Source organism: Anoplopoma fimbria, chromosome 6 (genome assembly GCF_027596085.1).
Source record: "Anoplopoma fimbria isolate UVic2021 breed Golden Eagle Sablefish chromosome 6, Afim_UVic_2022, whole genome shotgun sequence".
Classification (NCBI taxonomy): domain Eukaryota; kingdom Metazoa; phylum Chordata; class Actinopteri; order Perciformes; family Anoplopomatidae; genus Anoplopoma; species Anoplopoma fimbria.
The window spans coordinates 2,205,274-2,226,622 of NC_072454.1; the positions used below are offsets into that span (position 1 = coordinate 2,205,274).

The 21,349-nt window shown below is 45.4% G+C and overlaps 1 protein-coding gene across 1 annotated transcript in view; it reads right to left on the bottom strand.

Annotated features, from left to right (window-relative positions):
* Positions 1-21,349, bottom strand: part of LOC129092004 (homeobox protein Meis1-like) — an 84,210-nt gene that overhangs the window by 58,794 nt on the left and 4,067 nt on the right. Inside the window, 4 exon segments of the mRNA XM_054599747.1 lie at positions 9,737-9,848; positions 19,014-19,160; positions 20,619-20,669; positions 21,053-21,103. Coding sequence (XP_054455722.1) covers positions 9,737-9,848; positions 19,014-19,160; positions 20,619-20,669; positions 21,053-21,103 — 361 coding nt within the window.

Consider the following 21,349-nt stretch of genomic DNA (forward strand, 5'->3'; position numbering starts at 1 on the left):
TGGTGAACTTAGAAGCTTTTACGTGTCTTAAAAAAGTGTCTAAATGAGACGACTAAACGTCCTCACTAGAACGCTAGTCCTCCTTTAGCTTAGTGGTGGAGACGGGAAGTCATGTGACCCTGTTGTAGTTCCTTTATAGCCTAACGTTAGCTTTCAAACTCTGCTGATTGTGCTCACACGTCAAAAGTCTGGTTCATTTGTGAAGATTTTCTTGATTTTCTGCAAAAAAAACAATATTTGAAACATCCAATTGGCTTATTTTTGAGGTAACCAACGCCATGCTAACTTCCTGTTGGACTACAAAATGACATCATCACTGCCGCACTCTATCATGTGACATAAATGTGTGTTTTAACGGCATTTTCATGAAAATATCTTTTTTTTCATCTCTACATGATGAGATGAAACGCTGAAACAACAGATATGTATATGTGTGTGTTTGGGTGGGGGTGGGGGTGGGGGTGGAAATATTCCTGACACAATATAATCGGGGGGGGGGGACCATATGGCAAACTGGCAGCAGGCTATTTATCCTTATCCTCTTTGGAGGCTAAAATTAGCGCTCTGCTGTTTGTAGCTTTAAGCCGGACTCCAACCTCTCTGGTAGGGCTAATAATAAAGACATAAAAATGTTCTGTCTCCATCCTTTGCTCTCTGAATCTGAATCTGACCGCCGCCCTCCGTTTTAAGACCAAATCACGTTAATGTGAGCAGCAGGCCTCGTATTAATATCACAGAAGTGTTGCTCCAGCCAGGTTCTCCTTTAAGCCCACGTGTCAGGAAAGCCAGGATTTCCTGAACACGGACCCCCTCGGCTAGCTTAAGAGCGTAGGATGATGGGGCTAATCTCTTTATCAAAAGCTTAAATAAACCTTGGTGCTCCCTGCATGTGTGTGTTGCTTGTTTATGTGTGTGCTTGTTTGTGTGTGTGTGTGTGTGTGTGTGTGTGTGTGTGTGTGTGTGTGTGTGTGTGTGTGTGTGTGTGTGTGTGTGTGTTCTTGTGTGTGCCAAGGGGCCAAAACAATGCTTCTCCTCTGAACAAAGTGCTAATACCCTGTCTCTTTGCTCTCTCCCCCCTCTCCCCCGTTCTCTCTCTCTCTCTGTCCTCTTGTAGGAGTTTGTCTCTTTCATATCCGTCTTAAACAAACAGAAGGCTCATGTGGTCCTTCGCTGTCAGAGGTGAATTCTCCAGCCTGCTATCAGCGGTTCTCCACGAAAAGTTAACATCTATCTGATCAGAGGCCTCCTGGGCCCTGAGCTCAGCTCCCTTTCAAGGGAGGAGAGGGAGGAGGAGGAAGAGGAGGAGGGGGGGAGGCAGAGTCAGCTGTGAGGGAAGACAGAAGGAGGAGAGAGAGAGAGAGTTTGATGTTGTTTTATCGGCCAGATGTAATGCGTTGTGACACGTCAGTGATGAGTCGCTGTGATTCTCTGAACCTGCACCGGCCACGATTAAGAAGCCGGGCATGTTCTGTCTGTGGGGGCTTGTGTGGGTGTGTGTGTGTGTGTGTGTGTGTGTGTGTGTGTGTGTGTGTGTGTGTGTGTGTGTGTGTGTGTGTGTGTGTGTGTGTGTGTGTGTGTGTAGTAGTGTGATTTCAGGCGATTTGGAGCTGAATTGGAAACAGACAGAATAAGGAGCTCAGGATGGTGACACATTTGGAAATTTGTCACCATCCTGCGCCGTCACAAGTTTCCCACGGCAACAACAAGAGACCCTCCTCACACAAGCACAATCATTTCACCAGTGACTTTTCATTAACATAACAAGCACATTGCCACATTTCAACTTGTTTACATTTGCAAAACAAAGCCGGAAAGAAATTCCCTTCCAGCGAGGAGCAGATATCCAGTAATTTTGACAAAAGTGGCGTCTTCTTTTAGGGACGTGATTACACCAGAGTGATGCAAATTATGGTTCTGCATGCAGAAATAAACCTGAGCCGAGTCCTCAGTTGACACTTTTCAAACACGATTCTTGAAATTAGCGGCGCCGAAGGAAAAAAAACGTGATGTTTAGATGTGCAAATCTTTACTCTAATTCCCACTTCCTGCACACAGACGGTGGAGAACCACGTTTTGCAAACTTCTTCTCGTCATAATCTCTCCTCCCCGACACACAAGAGACCTCGACAAGGCAGAACGTGTGTGTAAATAGTATCTTTTAGCAAACACCAGTAATTAGATATAGGCATTTGGCTTTCACGCCAGTCGCAAATTAAAGAAGAGCGCTTCCTGTAAACAGACAGCGAGAATGTGTCTACATCATTAGCGTGCCACAATTATAACATGCGAGCTAAAGATACATTTGCCCTCCCGCTCGCTCTCCCTCACTGAGGCAAATGAAGCAAAACCTCTCTTTCTCTCTTTTTTAAAATGATCCGCTGTTCTCGGAGCAGATGTGAACTCCAGGTGGTTTATGGGTAAAATAAGGAGGATAAAATGCAACACGTGATACCACCGTTTTCTGAACAGGAGACCATCCAGAAGTGAGGGAATAAGAAAGAGGGTGGGGGGGGGGGGCTATTTCGTGTGTGTGCATGTCTTGAATGAATATGTATTTCATGTAAATTGTGGCACACAAGGCATATTGTAATGGTCTGGGCTAGACTTTGCATTTCTTTGGTCATGCAAACATGCCCACATGTAACCAACAGACGGAGAGAGACTGAGTGGATGCAAGGGGAGATTTAATGCATCAGAGAGACGGGGGAGACAGAATGTTGTTAGGGAACGAGGACGAAGTGAGAGCGACGGGCTTATGGTGAGAAAAGAGACAGAAGCTATGAGAGGAAATAAAGACAATATGTGTAAATAAGAGGCTCCCATGATGATGTGTACACACGCTCGGCTATCGGCGGCTCATAAACCCGGAGTCAAACAACTGAAACAGCCTCTGAAAAGCTCCTCAAACACGTTTACAACGATTATCTTCTCACGGGCGAGACGATCCGCTCGAGCCAATAAAACGCCAGCCTCTGTAGCGAACGTGTGAGGAGGAGTCAGAGGAGAGTCTGGAGGGAGGAAGTCGCTTTGTTTACTTGTGTTTCTGATTCTTTACCTCCACAAGCAGGCCGGGTGACACCGAGCTTAATCCCAACAGCAAACTCCCCCCTCGGTGTGGGAACCTGAAACAATTTCCTCTTTTTTTTTTTTTTTTTTTTTTTTTTGGAGAGGTCACTCCGTGTTTGCTCACCGCCCAAAGAGACAATAAAAAGCCATCGAGGGCAATCATTTTGTCACTTTATATACGGGTTGGTTGACGCGCCGAGCGGGCCGCGATGGAGCTGGGTCGTAAAGATCTCAGAGAATCTGAGGGAGGGGGCGGTCGTGATTAGACAAACACATCTTTTCCCAGGTAACCAGAGATAATGATGTTTGAGACGCAGTAAAAGCCAGTGAATCAACATTCCTACCGGGCGGCGCTGAGCTGTCGAGGGGATGTTGTCTTGAGACGCAATTACCCTTTATGCCTTTCAAATATTGATTTTCATAAACAGCGTGTGAACTGCAGATATTTAGCCGGTTTTCTTTTATGCTTAAACACTTTAACCCTCCGTGGGACACAGAGGAGGAGGCTTCAGGTGGCCTCAGCTCTGTTTCACCTCTGAGCCGACAGAGGAGACTGTGCACACGCCTCAATGGACTCCCAGACAACACTCAGCAGCACTTAACACACTCTTTTCCTCACTCGCTATAGGATTTTCACACACACACACACACACACACACACACACACACACACACACACACACACACACACACACACACTCAGTCAGCATCAAAATGTTTTCACAGCGTTCGCTCTGAGATTCTCTTTCCTTCCTTCTTCATCATCATTCTGTTTCTTTCACTTTTGTCTTCTTGTCCGTCCTCTGAGGGAATAAAGGAGAGGATCTTGTTTGCGTCTGCCAGCTACTGTACTTAGACAAACACACACACACACACATACACACACACACCTCCAGACTGCAGACCAATCAAGGGAACCACACACCTTTTATCTACCCACAGAGCCTCACATTTAAACAGATTAGCAGGAGAGATGGACACCAGTCAGAAAATTACCGGACCGAAGATCTTCCTCCATTTAACGTCTAGACAACCAGCACACACAACCAAGTACTGTTTCCATTATGTTCTATATCTCTTCTTGTATATTTATGCAAAATAACTGCACAAAATGTCCGTGTCTTGTTGCTTTATATGATTACCAACTAGCTGATAGTTCACCTATTGTTAAATACAACAAGTTTTCAGATGGAAACTCTAAAACTTGCAACCAACACACACTTCTGTTCCTATCAACAGAGCAGCTAAATGCTACTGGGAGAGAAAAGCTATGCAGGGAGGAGAACACACACACACACACACACACACACACACACACACACACACACACACACACACACACACACACACACACACACACACACACACACACACACACACACACACACACAAACACACTAACAGCTCTCCCTTCCAGTCTACTGGACAATCGGACCAATTAATCGGTGACTTTGAAAGGGGGACCACGTGAAGCCGACTGATTGGACGAGCCGGATCCGGCTGCCGATCGCCTGGCACCCCGGTCCACGTCCCCGTCTGCCTTCCCAAGGCCGCCGGAGACCGGCCAATGAGGAGCCAGAGAAGCAGGCCTGACCTTGTTGGAGGGCAGAGAGGTCGGAGGAGAGATGGAGGGACCAACACTGACCCGGACTCTTACATCCACAGGACAACTACACCCATTTGTTCGTTTGTTTGTCATATTTTATTGTAAATTTCATGTTTTTCTATTCTTAAATTATGTATTTTACTATTTTATTTAATGTCACGCACCAATCACCAAGTCAAATTCAGCAAATAAACCGTTTCTGATTCTGATTCTCAGAAATATTCCTGATTGTTTGGGATTCACAGCCGGTGGAAGTTCTAGTATTTCAGAATGATTTCAGTATTTAAGAATGATTTCAGTATTTCAGAATGATTTCAGTATTTAAGAATGGTTGGGTTGAAGTTGTATTAGGGCTTATATCTAAATAAATATCCAAACACAGTATCTCTTAAGGTCCCATCCTGAAGAAGAGGCAGACCAAGTGTCACATCCACTATTTGGGATTCAAACTAGCCACTGTTCTGGGGAAGTTTCTCTTCTACAGCCATTTTGGTTCCACAGGTCTTTTCATTTGCACTTGTTTTCTTCCACATGTTACAGGCTTCAATCATACATCAAGTACATTAAATATGCAGGAATGTCATTGTACCGACGGGAGCAATTAGTTCCAGGACAACAGCGGCCTCATGTTCGGCAGAAATGATAAAATATTCGTCCGACTACAGACGGCAAAAGAAAAAGAAAACCTCTCCGAGCTGGATATCACACCGACAACCGTCCACTGCTAGAAACCGTCTGCAGACACTAACACGCTGCCTCACGGGGAGCTGTTTGCGTTGGCGCGGCGAGCTGCTCTCCTCACAAACGGTCGGGTAATTGGCGATACATATCTAATATCTCCAGTCATCGCCTCGCTCCCTGGATGTTTCTGACCAGCGGTGAGGCGGGAAACCCTGTAGCTTTGTAAAAACAGAGAGCGCTCTGCCTCCGCCCGTCTGTTTCCCTCGCACGCCACCGCCCGCCGGAGGAGCCAAGGGGTTGTCCTTACAAATCCACACAGCCAAAGAGGAGTTCTTTATTCTGCCCCCTCCATACCAAACATATATGATGTGTTGGCTTTTCCTCAGCCCTTCGAGCATTACTCTTCACAGGGAAGCTCGATCCAAGGCGACGGCGGGCCACAACGAGGCTCCTCCAGAGGCCTTCTGGGTATTAAAAGAAAAAGGGGCCTTGCTGGTGGGGAGCTACAGCTAGCAAACATTTGGGCTAATGGAGTGGAGACTAATTAACTACAGGGCCGCTCCACTCGACTCTCGCCGTCGGAGCTCGCTGGATGTTTACAAAGAGAGAAGAAATAAGAGGCTTTCTTCTGGTGTCGGCTATTTAAGAGACACGAGGAGACACCCAGGACGGATTTTAATGACATGTGTGAAACAAATGTGATCCTCCTTTCATTTTGCTCTGGAATCCAGCGCTAAGAAATAAATACCACTGGCACTGTGGTCAAAAAGCATAAACGCCCATAACCATAGAAACTCAGCATGTGAGCACTGTCACCACATGCAAAAACAAAAACACCTGATCATTAATTATCTCACTTATTAAAGTCAGATTATCACGTCTTTTGATTTCTTTGCCTCAGTAAGAGCGTGTGGAGACCTCTGGTTTTACGTAACACGGACACATTCGCACATTTTGAGCATGTGAACGCTACGTTTCTGTGTTGGAAATGTGGATTTATTTATTATTATTTTTTTATACTTGCAGGCAGTGAACCGTTCAGAGGAGAGGGCAGAGCGGAGCATGTGTTTGTCTCAGGAATAGCCTCAGAAAAAAGAAAAAAGGCTGAGAGGAGAGTGGAGTTCACTAGTTAAAGGCCCAGCATCCTTCCTCTGAGCTGTCTCGCTCTGCTGGAGGACGAGGAGGGAAGAAGATGGAGAGACAAACAGGGAGGAATTAGAGAAAGATTGAGTAAGGGAGGAGGTGTGGAGGGAGAGGAAGAAGGTGGATTGATAGATGGAGGAGAAGGAGTAAAGGGGGGTGGATTGAAGGATGGGTGAGAGGAGGAAGAAGGAGAGAGAGAGAGAGAGATGGCCATTAGCTGTGCAGCTCTAGAGGCAGGAGGGGGAAGGAAATGAAGGAAGTGGAAGAGAGAGACGAGAGAGGGAAAAGGTCAGAGAGAAAGCAATCTGTAAAACGTAGAAGAGAGACAAGAGGTGGGGGGAAAGAATGAAACATGAAGAAATGAGAGGAGGAAGCAAGGGAGGAAGGAAAGAGAAAGAGGGATGAAGGAAGTAGGAAGAGCAAAACAGAGTGAGACAAAAGATGAAAACAGAAGAGAGAAAGACGGAGGAGATTCAGAGAGCGAAAGGAACAAAGAGAGGTGAGAGAAGGATAAACAAAGGTAGCGTTTAAGAGCGAGTGGGAGGCAAGGAAGCTAAAAAAAGGGGGAGGAGAGAGAGAGAAAGTGTTAAGCACGGGGGGTTCACAAGGGGGAGAGAAAAAACGACTGAGAGCGAAATGAAAGAGGGAGACGAGAGAGTAGGTGGGAGACAAGGGAAAACCGGAGAAGAGAGGGAGGATGTGAAAGATGAAAGAGAGGGGAGGAGGGAAGGCGGGGTGAGAGAGAGAGAGAGAGAGAGCGAGCAAAGTGGCAAACAGATAAATAACCAGCTTACTGGGATTACCAAGTGACTGACACACAGTTTTGCCGGAGCCGATGTGACGCGGCAGTGATAGCTCTTAACCCACATAAACCTGAAACACGTCCAAGATGTCCTCCGGTATTTACTGCTGTCACCGTGTCCTGGTGCACGACAACATGTGTGTGTGTGTGTGTGTGTGTGTGTGTGTGTGTGTGTGTGTGTGAGAGAGAGAATCAAAGTAATCCCAAACACACACATGCAGAGATCAGGAGGCTGTTTAATACGTTTCAAAGCACAGATTAAGAAAAATACACTACAAGGCCAAAAGTATGTGGCATTATACCTGTTTATGAGTTTATTTTTTTTGCCATATAGTTTAATAGGAAATATTATATCATTCTTTATTCAAAAATTGCTAATAAAAGTTGTGCAAATGCGAAGAGAAAGGACAATAATCTGTGTTTTAGATATAATTTTACGCAAGTTCTGTATTCATTTTATACTGGACGCTTAATGTGATAGAATATGTCAAGAAAAATAGTTTGTTTTGTCTTAAATTTAAATTTACAAAACATGTTTAAGGACCCGGAGATGACAGATACATACGTTCATGGTTACCAACTCTCCTGTAACAAATCAAAGCGCCTCATTCATTGTGCCGACACACACAAATACACACAAAACATACACACGCAATATCCCACATTTTACCCTCTAATGAACTTCAACAACAAACAAACCCTCACAATGTCGAGGGGGGGAGAGAGACAGACAGAGAGAGAGAGAGAGAGAGAGAGAGAGAGAGAGAGAGAGAGAGAGAGAGAGAGAGACAGAGAGAGAGAGAGGAGGCGGGCCAACGTAAGGAGTGGGCCTATAATTGGAAAGATGTGAAAAATGAAGTGTCAGTTTGGTCAATAGAGGGCAAAGGTCACAGAAGCAGGAGCCCAAACTCGGCACAGAGCACGCTCATTAGAGCGACCAATCAGATCCTGCCTGGCCGCCCCAGACCATTAGTCATCAGAGTTAGAGGGACACACACACACACACACACACACACACACACACACACACACACACACACACACACACACACACACACACACTACACACACTACACACACACTGCTTTGTCTTCCCACTGTATTTACACTATTTCTTATCCGTCTACCTTTTTATTTTTGTCTCACCTCTGAGTCCCTCAGCTCCTAGAGTGTGTGTGTGTGTGTGTGTGTGTGTGTGTGTGTGTGTGTGTGTGTGTGTGTGTGTGTGTGTGTGTGTGTGAAAGACACAGAAAGAGAGAGGATGAGAGTGAGTGTGAGACAGACAGGGAGACAAAGAGAGACAGAGTGTGTGTGTGTGTGTGTGTGTGTGTGTGTGTGTGTGTGTGTGTGTGTGTGTGTGTGTGTGTGTGTGTGTGTGTGTGTGTGTGTGTTGACTGTATAAATGGCTGCTCATCGGAGTGGAAGCATGGCGGCTCTGCCTCCTGGCACTGGGCAACCCGGCAAACTGCTCGCCTTGACATCGGCTTCAATAATATATGAAGTTGCTTTTTTGCCTACAGTTTGTTTGCAACGCCGCCCCTTTGCTGCCTCTCTCTCACACACACACACACACACACACACACACACACACACACACACACACACACACACACACACACACACACACACACACACACACACACACACACACACACACACACACACACACACACACACGTATTCTTAGAATGCATCCAGCAGTTATCTGATTGGACGGATGTGTTACAACCTTTAAATCTGATGCTAAACAGTTCAACACATGCAACCAATGAACAAAAGTGACCATATATGGACTGAGGAGGAGTGACGTAGAGACGCCTATACGTCTCTGGTGTCGACCTGTCAATCAGTGTGTAGCCCCGCCCTAAAGCATCCCCTGCTTTATGGTCTGTTTGACTCTAAATGGAGCATCATTTACTAAATGAACATCATGCTGTATTGAAGAAGACTTGAAACTAGAGATTGAGACCATAAACTCATGTTTACAATGTTTACTGAGGGAATAAATCAAGAGAGAAGTAGAGTCATTTTCTCATAGACTCTCATGGCGAGGAAATCACATGACAACAAGAAGACACCTGGTAGGGAGCTCTCTCAAACCAAGTACTTTCATTTAAACTGTGTAGTCTGGTCACAAACACAACCCAACACACTCAGACGTAAAGCCGCTCTAGACTGGAGGGATCTACCACACGTCTGCTCTGCATGTCCCTGAACAAGACAACCAAAGCCATCCAGGTCCAGAAGAGCTCTTATATAGCTGACCGTGACCTCTGACCTCTCTGTGAGTGACTAACACTTCCTGAATAAGCCGGTCAATCCTCTCCTGAACTCATGAACTTGACGTTTATGACATCAAGTAGCAGATTTAACACACTCAGCACTTTGGTCTACATGTAATCCACTGTCCCTAACTCATTAATGAGAGAGTCTCTTACCCTGTTCGCTGCTGTTGTCTCCGCTGTGTGATGTGTGTCCGCCGCTGGACGGTCCCGGCGTTCCTCCGGAGCGCGTGGACGCCGTGTCATCGTGATCTCTGTTCCAGGACGTCTGTCGTACAGAGAGAGAGAGAGAAAGAGGACGAAGAGATCTGTGAATATTTTGTCAAGTTTGTATCTGTTTTTATTATCTTCTGTCTACATATACTGCACATTACACGTATAAATACATAATAAAAAAGGCAAACATAATGCCAACTCTCAGCACCCCCTCGACACCGTAGAGGGAGTGGGATTATGGGAGCTCGATGAGGAGAGAAAAGGCCCGGACGAGAAGCGAAACATGCTGTATTAGTTCCCAGCTTTCTGAGGCATGCAATCCACGGCCGCCTCCATTTGGCTCAAACTACTAGCAGATGAAAATACAAAACAGCTACAACTTAAGATAGGCTGCGGCGAGCGCCAGGGAGTGATGTCATCGCTGCCGAGCAGACCAGAGAGAGAGAGAGAGAGAGAGAGAGAGAGAGAGAGGTAAATAACTCAGAGTATTGCTATATAAATATAAATCCTGTTTTGTCCAGAAATTAAACAAAAAAATGGATGACCAATCCCACTAATGCAGATTTAAATTTCATTTCGAGAGGCAGAGCCAAGAACCCGAGACATAACCAAATAAGCTGAAGTTTTCCCCTCCACAAGATTTTTCTCAAACAAAAAAATACCGCACGACCGAAAGAAGTCAAAACTTTATGGAGACAAACGGAACAGACGAAGAGGAGCTCAAGAAAAATGAGCAGATGAACACGAGCAGCTGACTAGACAAAAGAGGCTCTGGAGACCTGGGGTTGTATATAATAAGAGGTGTGTGTGTGTGTGTGTGTGTGTGTGTGTGTGTGTGTGTGTGTGTGTGTGTGTGTGTGTGTGTGTGTGTGTGTGTGTGTGTGTGTAAAGGACACTTGCAGGGCCAGATGAGTGTCAGCTGCACAAAAACAAATGTTCCAGACACAAACACACACACACACACACAGGTAAGCAAGCGTCACATACAAACACACACACAGTTCCCTCACACACACACACACACACACACACACACACACACACGCACACACACACTCTTGTTGAGCACCACACGAAGCCTCTGAATGTTACTGAAACTTAACCAGATGTTACCTCTTATCTCTCAGTGCCTCTGAAGAGCAACATTAACACCGAGGACAGCAGAGGAAAAGAGAAATCACATGCAGCTAGTGCTTTCACAAGCAAACACACACACACACACACACACACACACACACACACACACACACACACACACACACACACACACACACACACACACACGTCCCGCGTGAGCCCGTCTCTGCTCTGCCAAATCAAATGAAGCTGATATGAAGAGGGGCAGCGTGCCGTTTGTGTCGCGCTTTTAAGGCCTACGTGACGAAATGAGTGATAGAAACCCAGATGGAGGAGGAGAGAGAAAGCACACTGGGGAGCAACTGGTTTCAATTGAGCTCTACTACGAGCACAACTGACTCTGTGAGGAGTTATTACTAAAAAATTCAAGACACGGGGTTTGTTTTAAACTAAATGTAGAAGGAGTGAAATAGCAGAACAAAGAACATACAAGTCAGTAAATTCAACACATTTGGGGCCCGTTTGAAGTTCCTGGGCTATGAAATTATAATCCAGTGCTTACATGGATGATATAATCGTTGTTTTCCAAATTAAGGCTCTGAGGCTTTGCAGTAAAGAAGAAAGTCACTGCACAAAGACAAAGATAAAGGTTGATTATAAATAAGATACCAAAGGGAGCATTTTTTCCTTTTTTTTCTTCCAAATTCTTTATTGCCGACCGTAGAGCATTGAAAAATGAAACACCCGTGCATGACCGAGTGACTCCACAGAACATCAGAAGTGAGGTAATCCAGAACACATGCTCAGCACGCACACAGTTAACTCCGGCTTCTGCCAGCTCCTCCAAAAAAAAAAGTGCAGCTTTTTAAAAAAAATGAGCCCGACTTGTTTATTCAGAGCTCTGTGAAAAAGAAAAGAAAGAATAGTACAGAACCCCGGGGGGAAGTCGAACGAGTATTTCAAAAACCCCCGAGAGCCTCCACTCACTAAAATAAAAAATAATATGTGTTTTTTTTTTCATTTTTCTTTTTGTGTTTAATTCTGTAACAAATTCCACTTGGAAATATAATTAGAAAGTGCAGGGGGAAATGGCAAACTACTGCATTAGCTGTAATTGAACAAAAGAGCGTTTTGCCTGCTGGGAGGTGGCCGCTGAGGGCCCCATGGGAAAGGGGGCGGCGCCGGGGCCGGGGCCTGGTGGCATCTCCGCGGGGACGGGGGAGTTTATTTATAATCACAGGCCGCCTCTTGGACGGAACGGGGCCCCGGCTCTGATCTGACACTCAATTAACACACACACACACACACACACACACACACACACACACACACACACGGCTGAGATCACACAACACACACACATACATACATGCCAGTACACACAGGTCCCACAGTCTGCACACACACACACACACACACACACACACACACACACACACACACACACACACACACACACACACACACACACACACACACACACACACACACACACACACACACACACAAAACAAAACACTTTTTAGCTTGTGCAGACTAATAAATACCTTTTATCTACCTTATGCAAACACACCGCAGTGCCACACACACCTTGTTCACACACACAAATGCACACACACACCCTTTGCCAACAAGACAACATTGAGGTCCAGCTGCACCGACGTGTTGTTTAAGAGATGAAGAGATGCATGAAGAGAAAGCTGGAGGAGAGCTGTCTGTCTGCACGCTTGGTTTATTCTATGTCCCCTTAATGAGCCGCCATGGTCTCTCTCTCTCTCTCTCTCTTTAACTCTCCCTCGCTCTCTCCTGTGCGGGATGAAGATTAGCTCAATGCTTAATTGTTTAGTAAATTCAATTTTCCACATTCTATTCTGCCTTAGCTTTAGCTAAAGTTCTTAAATCTGCCGCGTTAAAGCCGAGGGAACCCTTGCTTGTGAGCCGTGCATACCTATTTTTTTATTTTTTTTCATTACCATTTTTTTTTTTCCTTCCTTCCACCACCCTAATTCGCCATGAAAAGATTTTCCTTGCTGGAAATTCTGATTCCGCTATGATCGGTGATGCATTCCAATCCAATGCATTCTCATTGTGCGGAGTCTAAGATGCGAGGAGGGCGGGGGGGAGGAAGGGGGAGGCTTCCCTCTCTCGCTGTGCCAGGCCCCATATCATACAAGCGCTCATGCAAGAAATGTTGCCTTGCCAATTCATTTGCAATAATAAAGAAAATGGTTAAGGTTGTTGTGCTTTGCATCCCCCCCCCCCCTCACCCTCAGCCTCACCCCTCTATCCTCACCCCTCTATCCTCACCCCTCTATCCTCACTCTGAGATATCTTTTGTGATGATATGGATATTTACTTCTCACTCCGTGCCAGTGAGCGTGCAGGAATAATCGTATGTGCATACTTAGCGGCGCAGACATAAATATCCGAATAACACACACCCCACCACACACACACACACACACACACACACACACACACACATACATTCTTCAGTGGTGGTACATCTGAATCAAAGATGACAAGTCCGGCTACTCCATCCCCCAGAATGCTTCGGTGCATGTGTTCTCTAGCGGTTGTTTTTCTTTAACACCGTTTTTGACCTTTTTGAGGGCAGCACCGCTTCCTCAAGTTGGAAATGTGCTAGAATGCCATGTGTTGCAGCCCCGGACACATTCTACCACTCAGCTGGTGGAGGTGGGTGGGGGGGTGGGTGGGGGGGCTGAAAGGCCAGCTATTGTAAAAGCTCTTGTTTACTTTGCTTTGCCCTGTGACTAGATAAAGCAGGATCTGCCTCTCTGATAACCGGCCAGGCAACTACGTCCGCTCTCTCTCCTCCTCCTCCTCCTCCTCCTCCTCCTCCTCCTCCTCCTCCCCTTCGCTGCAATATTTGTGCTTCAGAAAAAAGAGGGGCTGATAATAGTATGCATGGTGCAAAAAAAAAAAGGGAGTGAGAGAGCAAAAGACCCCCCTCCCCTCCCATTCTGTTCTGCACTCCCCCTTCCTCCCCAAACTCTCCACAATAGACAAAGAAAGGAGGAATAACCTTATAATTGCTGAAGGGGGTGAGGGAGGAAAACTGGATTTGGTCTCTTGAGTAAGTTAAGTATGCTACGTTGAATAGCCGTCAGGTACTCCTTCAATCGGCTCTTTAAACTGCCGGGTTAACCTCATCGAGACGAGCGCAGATAATTACACGTTTGAGATAATTACCCGGGCTTTCAAAGTCCGTTTAGACGACACTCACGGAAAACTGACAAAGTGATTTTTCTTTTCTCTGCGGCCTCCTCCACTTCAGCTCTCGCTGCTTGTTTACCCTCCGTGAGCTGGAGTCGTAACACAAACATCAGCTGGAGTGCTCTCAAAGCATATTTCCCTTTTATATCCAGCTGTGAATAAAAAAAAAAAAAAAAAAAGGCGGGGTGTAATTTCTTAATGACATGTTATTGCTGCGGGTTTACAGCGTTAGCCTAGCTTAGCTCGAACGTGCAGCCGCCGCGCCGGGGACGTTCTCGCCGGGATCCCTTGGAGACGGGCTGTTTGTGATGGTGGCCATTGTCAGGGGCTCACAGGGGGTTAAAGGGGTGGGGGGGGGAGAGGAACTTTCCATTAGCTAAGTACACATGTGTTAAGCCAGGTTATTGTTTACTTAGCCAAAGAAACCACAGCAGGCCTCGGGGACGGACATGGCCGCCCATCATAAGTAACACGAGACGCAAGCCAGCAACTTTATTTGCAGTTGGGATTTTGTGGGAGAATCGTTTTTAACATCGAGTTCCCGGAAATGAACTAATGAAAAACAACAAAAAGTTTTAGAAGCGTATAAAAGAAGCTGCTGACGCTGTCGTTCTTTGAAGTCACCCCCGGCCTTGATTTGCTTAATCACAATCGACCCTACTTGCTATTCCGCCACAATAATGAAGAGGCTAAGAAACACACAAGTCACGTGGTTCGGCCTCTTTGTATCACTTGTTGAATCCTGAACAGCCGCCCTGCATTCACTCCCCGATGGAAAAAAGGAAAAAAGGGGGAGTTCAGGGGGAGGAGAGAGAGGAGGGGGTGCGGAGGAGAAAGAGGGGGTCAAAACCTCTCCTCTATTCAACCACAAAAGCTGCTATTACCAACAATCGGCACGACGATTCAAAAGTTTGTGTTGCGATCAGCAGCGTGCCGCTGTAGAGAGAGAGAGAGAGAGAGAGAGAGAGAGAGAGAGGCCTGTAACTCGATACATACTTCAACGAGAGGCGGATAGATTAGCGATAGCACTGATTAGGAAAAATAGTGGCTGACCCCCGGCGGTCAGGGTTTCCATTGAGTTCGGAGAGGAGAGTGGGAGGAGGAGGGAGGAGGAGGGAGGGGGGTCACTCTTTGACCGCCATAGAGTTACCTAAAACTAACACTGCTGGGTCACGGCTGACCTGGAAACCAGCACTTGTATGGCATCACAGCGCCAATTGTTAGTGTGGGGGGGCGGGGGAGTAAAGATACGGCGATAGCGGCTATCAAGAGTGAATTCTTACACGGTGACAACAACACTGAGCTGAAACAAGGCCGCGGGTTTGTTCAGGAGAGATTGTGCAGGACGGAAGATAAATGCAAAACGTGGAGATTTGACTTTTTAGTGTCACGACATAACAACACCTCTTCACTAAGTGAACTCTACGGATCAGCTCCTCATTTAAGACTCTCACGTCCACAAACAAAGGCGGGCGAAGAATAATTTTATTCAGGGAAAATTTCAATTATTTCCAGCCCCACTTCAGCCTGCACGGCTCAATCAAGTGGAGGAGCTCTTGAGACTCGGAGTGAGTCCTCAGCACCATTAGCAGTGTTCTGCTCTACAGCGGAGAGAGACGGGCCTGTGGAGTTCATTAGCAAATTGATGTGTGTGTGCGTCCAATGGAGGCAACTGGAAACAAGCCGCTCAGGTGAAGAAACATGCAACACAGTCTCATGGATGTGAAATAGTCAAAAAATAAAAACTATTGCTTTTGTGTTCAGTGGCACGAATTATGCCTTTTTTTGGTTGTTTTTGGTTTGGGCAACAAAACCACTTTTTAACCACAAGTTAAGGAGAAACATAATGGTTGGGTTTAGGTTCAGGCCATCTGCCCTTAGTCACCTTTTATGAATATCCTAAAGTACGTCACTTGCTCAGACTGTTGCTTCGTCACATGGATGCATTTGATTTGTGTCTCCACCACGATTAACGCTCCTTATTGACGTTCCAGTTGCATTATTTTCCTGCTAAGCGACAAGACAATTTCTTTCTCTGGACAGGAAACAAATACAGAACATTTTGTGACTATTTCACCAACTTCCACGAGTCTGTGCTGGAGGGAAACGAGGGAAAGGTGGTGGGAAGCTCTCCGGGGAGCCGGCAGGGAAAGGGTTAAAATAAGTCCAACTGGTGCTAACCAGTCACTCCACTCACATAGCACCTGAGGGGGGTGCTGCATTTATCAGGCCGGTCTGAACACACACACACACACACACACACACACAACACACACACACACACACACACACACACACACACACACACACACACACACACACACACACACACACACACACATACATATGCATACACTTGTAGACAGATACATGCACACAGCTCAAACACACACCCATACACCACACACACACACACACACACACACACACACACACACACACACACACACACACACACACACACACACACACACACACACACACACACACACACACACACACACACACACACACACACACAAACACACAGGAGGGTGAGCCCAAACTGGCTGGGCCGCATTCACAAGCCGGCACAGAGCCTCTGTGACTTTTTCACCTCTCAGCTATGCTGTGCTTTTCTTCTTAGAGGGGGGGGGCCTCCGTATACTCGCCCGGCTAACAAAGCAAACGTAAAGACATGTAAAGAATATTCCGGCTGTTATGTGACGCAAGGGTGCATAATGCAGCAAAGAGAGTCAGCGTTGTTGGATTGTTGAGTTTAATAAATTCAAAGTGATTTTTTTCCTCCTCCCTCTCTCCTCTGCTACAGTCGCCTCACTGGAATAAATTGGTTTATGAATAAATGAGCCTGCTTTCTCCGTCTTGTTAACATTGTTCTTTTGTGCAAATTCTCTTTTTATTTCCAGTCCACTTCAACTTTAGATGCCCGAGGGCATATATTAAAAATACATATGGAAAGAGATAATGCACACACAAACGCAAATTCGTTAAGGATGTCACTGCCTAACAACCGCAGATAAGATGTCACACAGAAATAGCCCACAAAAACCCAAAACTATATATATTCAGGGGGCGAGTTAAGTTATGAAGAGAGCTGCCCATTAATGTGTTCAGCTGAGAGAGGCATGCGGCCTCTGCCTGTTTGGATATGCCCGTTTACACACAGCCTGCTGTGGACGCTCTCTCCTCTCTCTCCTCTCTCTCCTCTCTCTCCTCCACAGCAGACCCTCATTCTACACATCTGTCAAAAAGTTGTAACACAAACTACGCCTGTAGGTCATTTATTCTGTCATATCAGCGTAAACACAACCTTGTGTGGTTTTGGCCCTGGTTTGGCAGCATAAGGGACCGTGGCTTTATTAAAAAATAGGCCACGTCTTCATCTTACAGTCAATTAAAGACCTGCATCAGCGCCTGGAGCACAACATCATTTCCTTCATATACCTGGAGACCCAAGGGTTTTAACACGCTCCCTATTTCCATATACCATAAGGCTTCATTCCGTGTCCTGACCTATCTATAATAAAGAGGAGAAAAGACAACTGAATCCCTGAGAGGATACAAGGAGCCGTTCAAAAGAGACACTTAAACGCACAAGTGGCCGTCTGTGTTATTTAATTCTGCTCCTGGATTAAATGAAGTATAATCTTCCGGGTGATCTTTCTCATTTCCATAATCAGACATAAGGGCTGGAGGAGTGCAGGGTGGAGGAGGACGGGGGGTTTCCCAGTAGGGCCCCAGTCCTCCCAGTGCTGCCATTCAGCGCGGAACATAAAGCCAGGCTGCCTCTCCCTGCACTCAGACCGGCCAGTCAGCCATATGGAAGTCCACGGATTTAAATTATTTAGCCTAATCGCTTCATTACTTTTTATGTCGGACTATCCAACTAATCCCTTTAATTTGGCCACTTGATTCCCCCCCCCCCCAATGTGCCTTTAAACTCTGGGACACTTTAACTTATTGGTCTCACAGTCTATTAATGGCCGACAAAAAAAAAATAAAAAAATCCAGATTTGCATAATTCTAATCATGGTTTTGCTGTTATCATTCTTTAACGGCAGTGCATGTGGACCATTAGGGTCATGCCTGTGCCACTGCAGTGTCCCCGGAGTGCCAGCAGCCAGTGGAGCACATAATGAAGGCCGTGGTTATCTCTTCATATCGGCACAAAGGGGGGAAACACTCCCTGATCTACCTTTAATACCCGCTGCTGATGCTCCTCTCTGGGAGGAGCAGGGAAGGGAGAACAGAGAGAGGGGGGGGGGGGTCGATAAGCAATGTGCACTCATGTCTGAGGAAAAACACTGACACGACGCGTAATGAACCGTGAACTCCACTGTGGAGAAAAACCCCGCAGTCTGCAGCCCCGCACAGCCCCGCACAGTCTGCAGTCTGCAGCCCCGCACAGTCTGCAGCCCCGCACAGTCTGCAGCCCCGCACAGTCTGCAGCCCCGCACAGTCTGCAGCCCCGCACAGTCTGCAGCCCCGCACAGTCTGCAGCCCCGCACAGTCTGCAGCCCCGCACAGTCTGCAGCCCCCGCAGCACAGTCTGCAGCCCCGCACAGTCAGCCACAGAGGAGCCGCCTTTCAGTGGCACAGAGCCGGGGAGAGAGCAGGGAGAGAGGCTCTAAATGAAAATGGACATGGAGCAGGTCAGGTCTGTGTCTCTCTCTCCCCCAGAGCTCATCTCCCCGGGTCGGTTCCGGGTTCAAGTCTTTAATGGGCCAATAATGGCACCGTTATTCAGAATTATCATTTTTTTTTTTTTTTTTCATTCCGATGGATGGAATGTAAAACGGCCCTTAATCATATGCAAATAGCAGCGAGGCGGAGGAGTGACCCAGAATAGATGAATAGAGAGAGAGAGAGAGAGAGAGAGAGAGAGAGAGAGAGAGAGGTGTACCTGATCAAGGGCCACCGATGACCTCGTGATCTCCTCGCTGTCGGACTTGGAGCCGCCCTCTCGGTCGTCTATCACCAGGTCGATGGGCATCTTGCCTTTCAAGCAGCTGATGTACCGGTGACAGAAATTATCACACAGCTCGTGGACCTTCAGGGAGAGAGAGAGAGAGAGAGAGAGAGAGGACATCATCATCACACACATCAGTGCCATGTGCAACACACACACACACACACACACACACACACACACACACACACACACACACACACACACACACACACACACACACACACACACACATATAAATGACAGCCTTTGACATGCAAAAGGATCACAGCCCAGTTGTTGCATCTAAACTCTCTGAGTTCACGTGAAGCCTGACTGATCTCTGGCAACACGTGGTCGCTTTGGCTCTGTGATCAGTCATGAGTGTAAATATGTTCAAACAAACTCTAGTTTTATTTATTTATTTTGCCATCTTCACCTTTTGCTGTGATATTCAAAAAATAAAAAAAAGTGGAGATCCTCAAAATATATATATATATATATATATATATATATATATATATATATATATATATATATATTTACAAATTTCAATTTACAAAGATATCTCTATTTAGAGAGGAGGAGACTACGAAACAAAGAAAAAAAGATATATACATATTTCTTTATTTTATTTCTTTACAAATTTAATTTACAAAGATATCATCTCATATACGAAACAATGAAAATAAGATATATATATATATATATATATATATATTGAGGATCTATACATCGTTTGCAATGTATGCAGTGCATACACAATATAAAAAGACTTGAGTATACTTAAAGCAGTAAACAGTCTGTGTCTGTGTATATATATATATATATATATATATATATATATATATATATCTTAACTTTTTCTTTGTTTCGTAGTCTCCCTCCTCTCTAAATAGAGATATCTTTGTAAATTGACAGAGACAAGAGGCTCCAGTTCAACACCGTTAAATCCAGCGTCGGTGCCCCGGGTATACCGGCCATTACAGGAGTCTGACCCGCATGACTGACATTTAAGGTAAACTGTTTAATTCCGTCCATTATTACATTATTACATTATTACAGTTAATGTCACATCACAACACTACAAAGCAGCTTAAAGTGAATTATCACTCAGATGTGATCAGTTCACAGCCTCTTATTCTGTTTTAAAAGCTAAAACACTTGCTCGGTGTGAGGTTAAAGGAGACTCTTCGGGCTCCTGTAGTCGGAGACAACTCGGAGCTTTACATCACTGCTGCTCTCCTCTCCACAGATGGCTCCGGGGCCTTTCTGCCCTGCAAAGAGCCCAAAAACTTCTCCTATATGTGTTTCAACCTTGCGTGCGTTTTTCTGCCAGCATTAAACTTCATGAGAGAGTTTTGGGGCCACAGAGATGTCTCGTTCCAGTTGTAACAGCTTGCGTCGAGATTAAACGCGGAGGAGAAGCTAATTATAACCAGAAAAAAATACTCTTTTTTTGGTTGCAAACACAGCACATAGGTTTTAAAAAAAGTGTCACAGAAAATGTCCAGGAGAAGAATATTAGAATATTAGAATATTAGAATATTAGAATATTACCTTCTCCAGCTCCAGAAGATGAAATCGTAAAACTTGAATGGCTTGAATCATCTGAAAAATTAAAATAACAATAAAAATCTTGCTTCACATATCTTGATATTAAACAGGCACGTTTTTCTCAATACAAGGAGAAAATATTCATGGGAATGGATTTTATGTGGGACTGCATATTAAACCAGGGACGTTATTAATATGGAGAGCAGACGTGCAGGAGGAGGCTGCAGTAAGAGCCAGAGATCTGTGAGGAGAACCAGTGGAGAGAGAACCGGGTTCCACCAAACAGAACCCCAACACAGGAACCTCACCTCCAACAATCCTGCACCACGTGGCTCTCTGACTCACACATGTACACAAACATGCAAACAACACACACACAGCAGGAACAGTCATTTGTCATATTTAATATATATATATATAAATAAAATGTTTCTTACCAGATTATCCAACTCTGGATTCGATGAAAATAAAGGTTTTTCTGCACGAATCTAAAAAGAAATAAACACATTTTATTCACATATTCACGAGTATGAATAAAGTTTTACATCATTTAAACAAAACATTCAAGTAGTGACAAAACGTGTCTTAATTCTAACACATTACAACACATTACACTACATTACATTACACTACATTACATTACATTACATTACAACACACTACATGAAATTAAACATTTGTTTTAAATTTGTTTTATCTTATTTTTCTCTCAACTTTACGCACTAAGCTGCTCA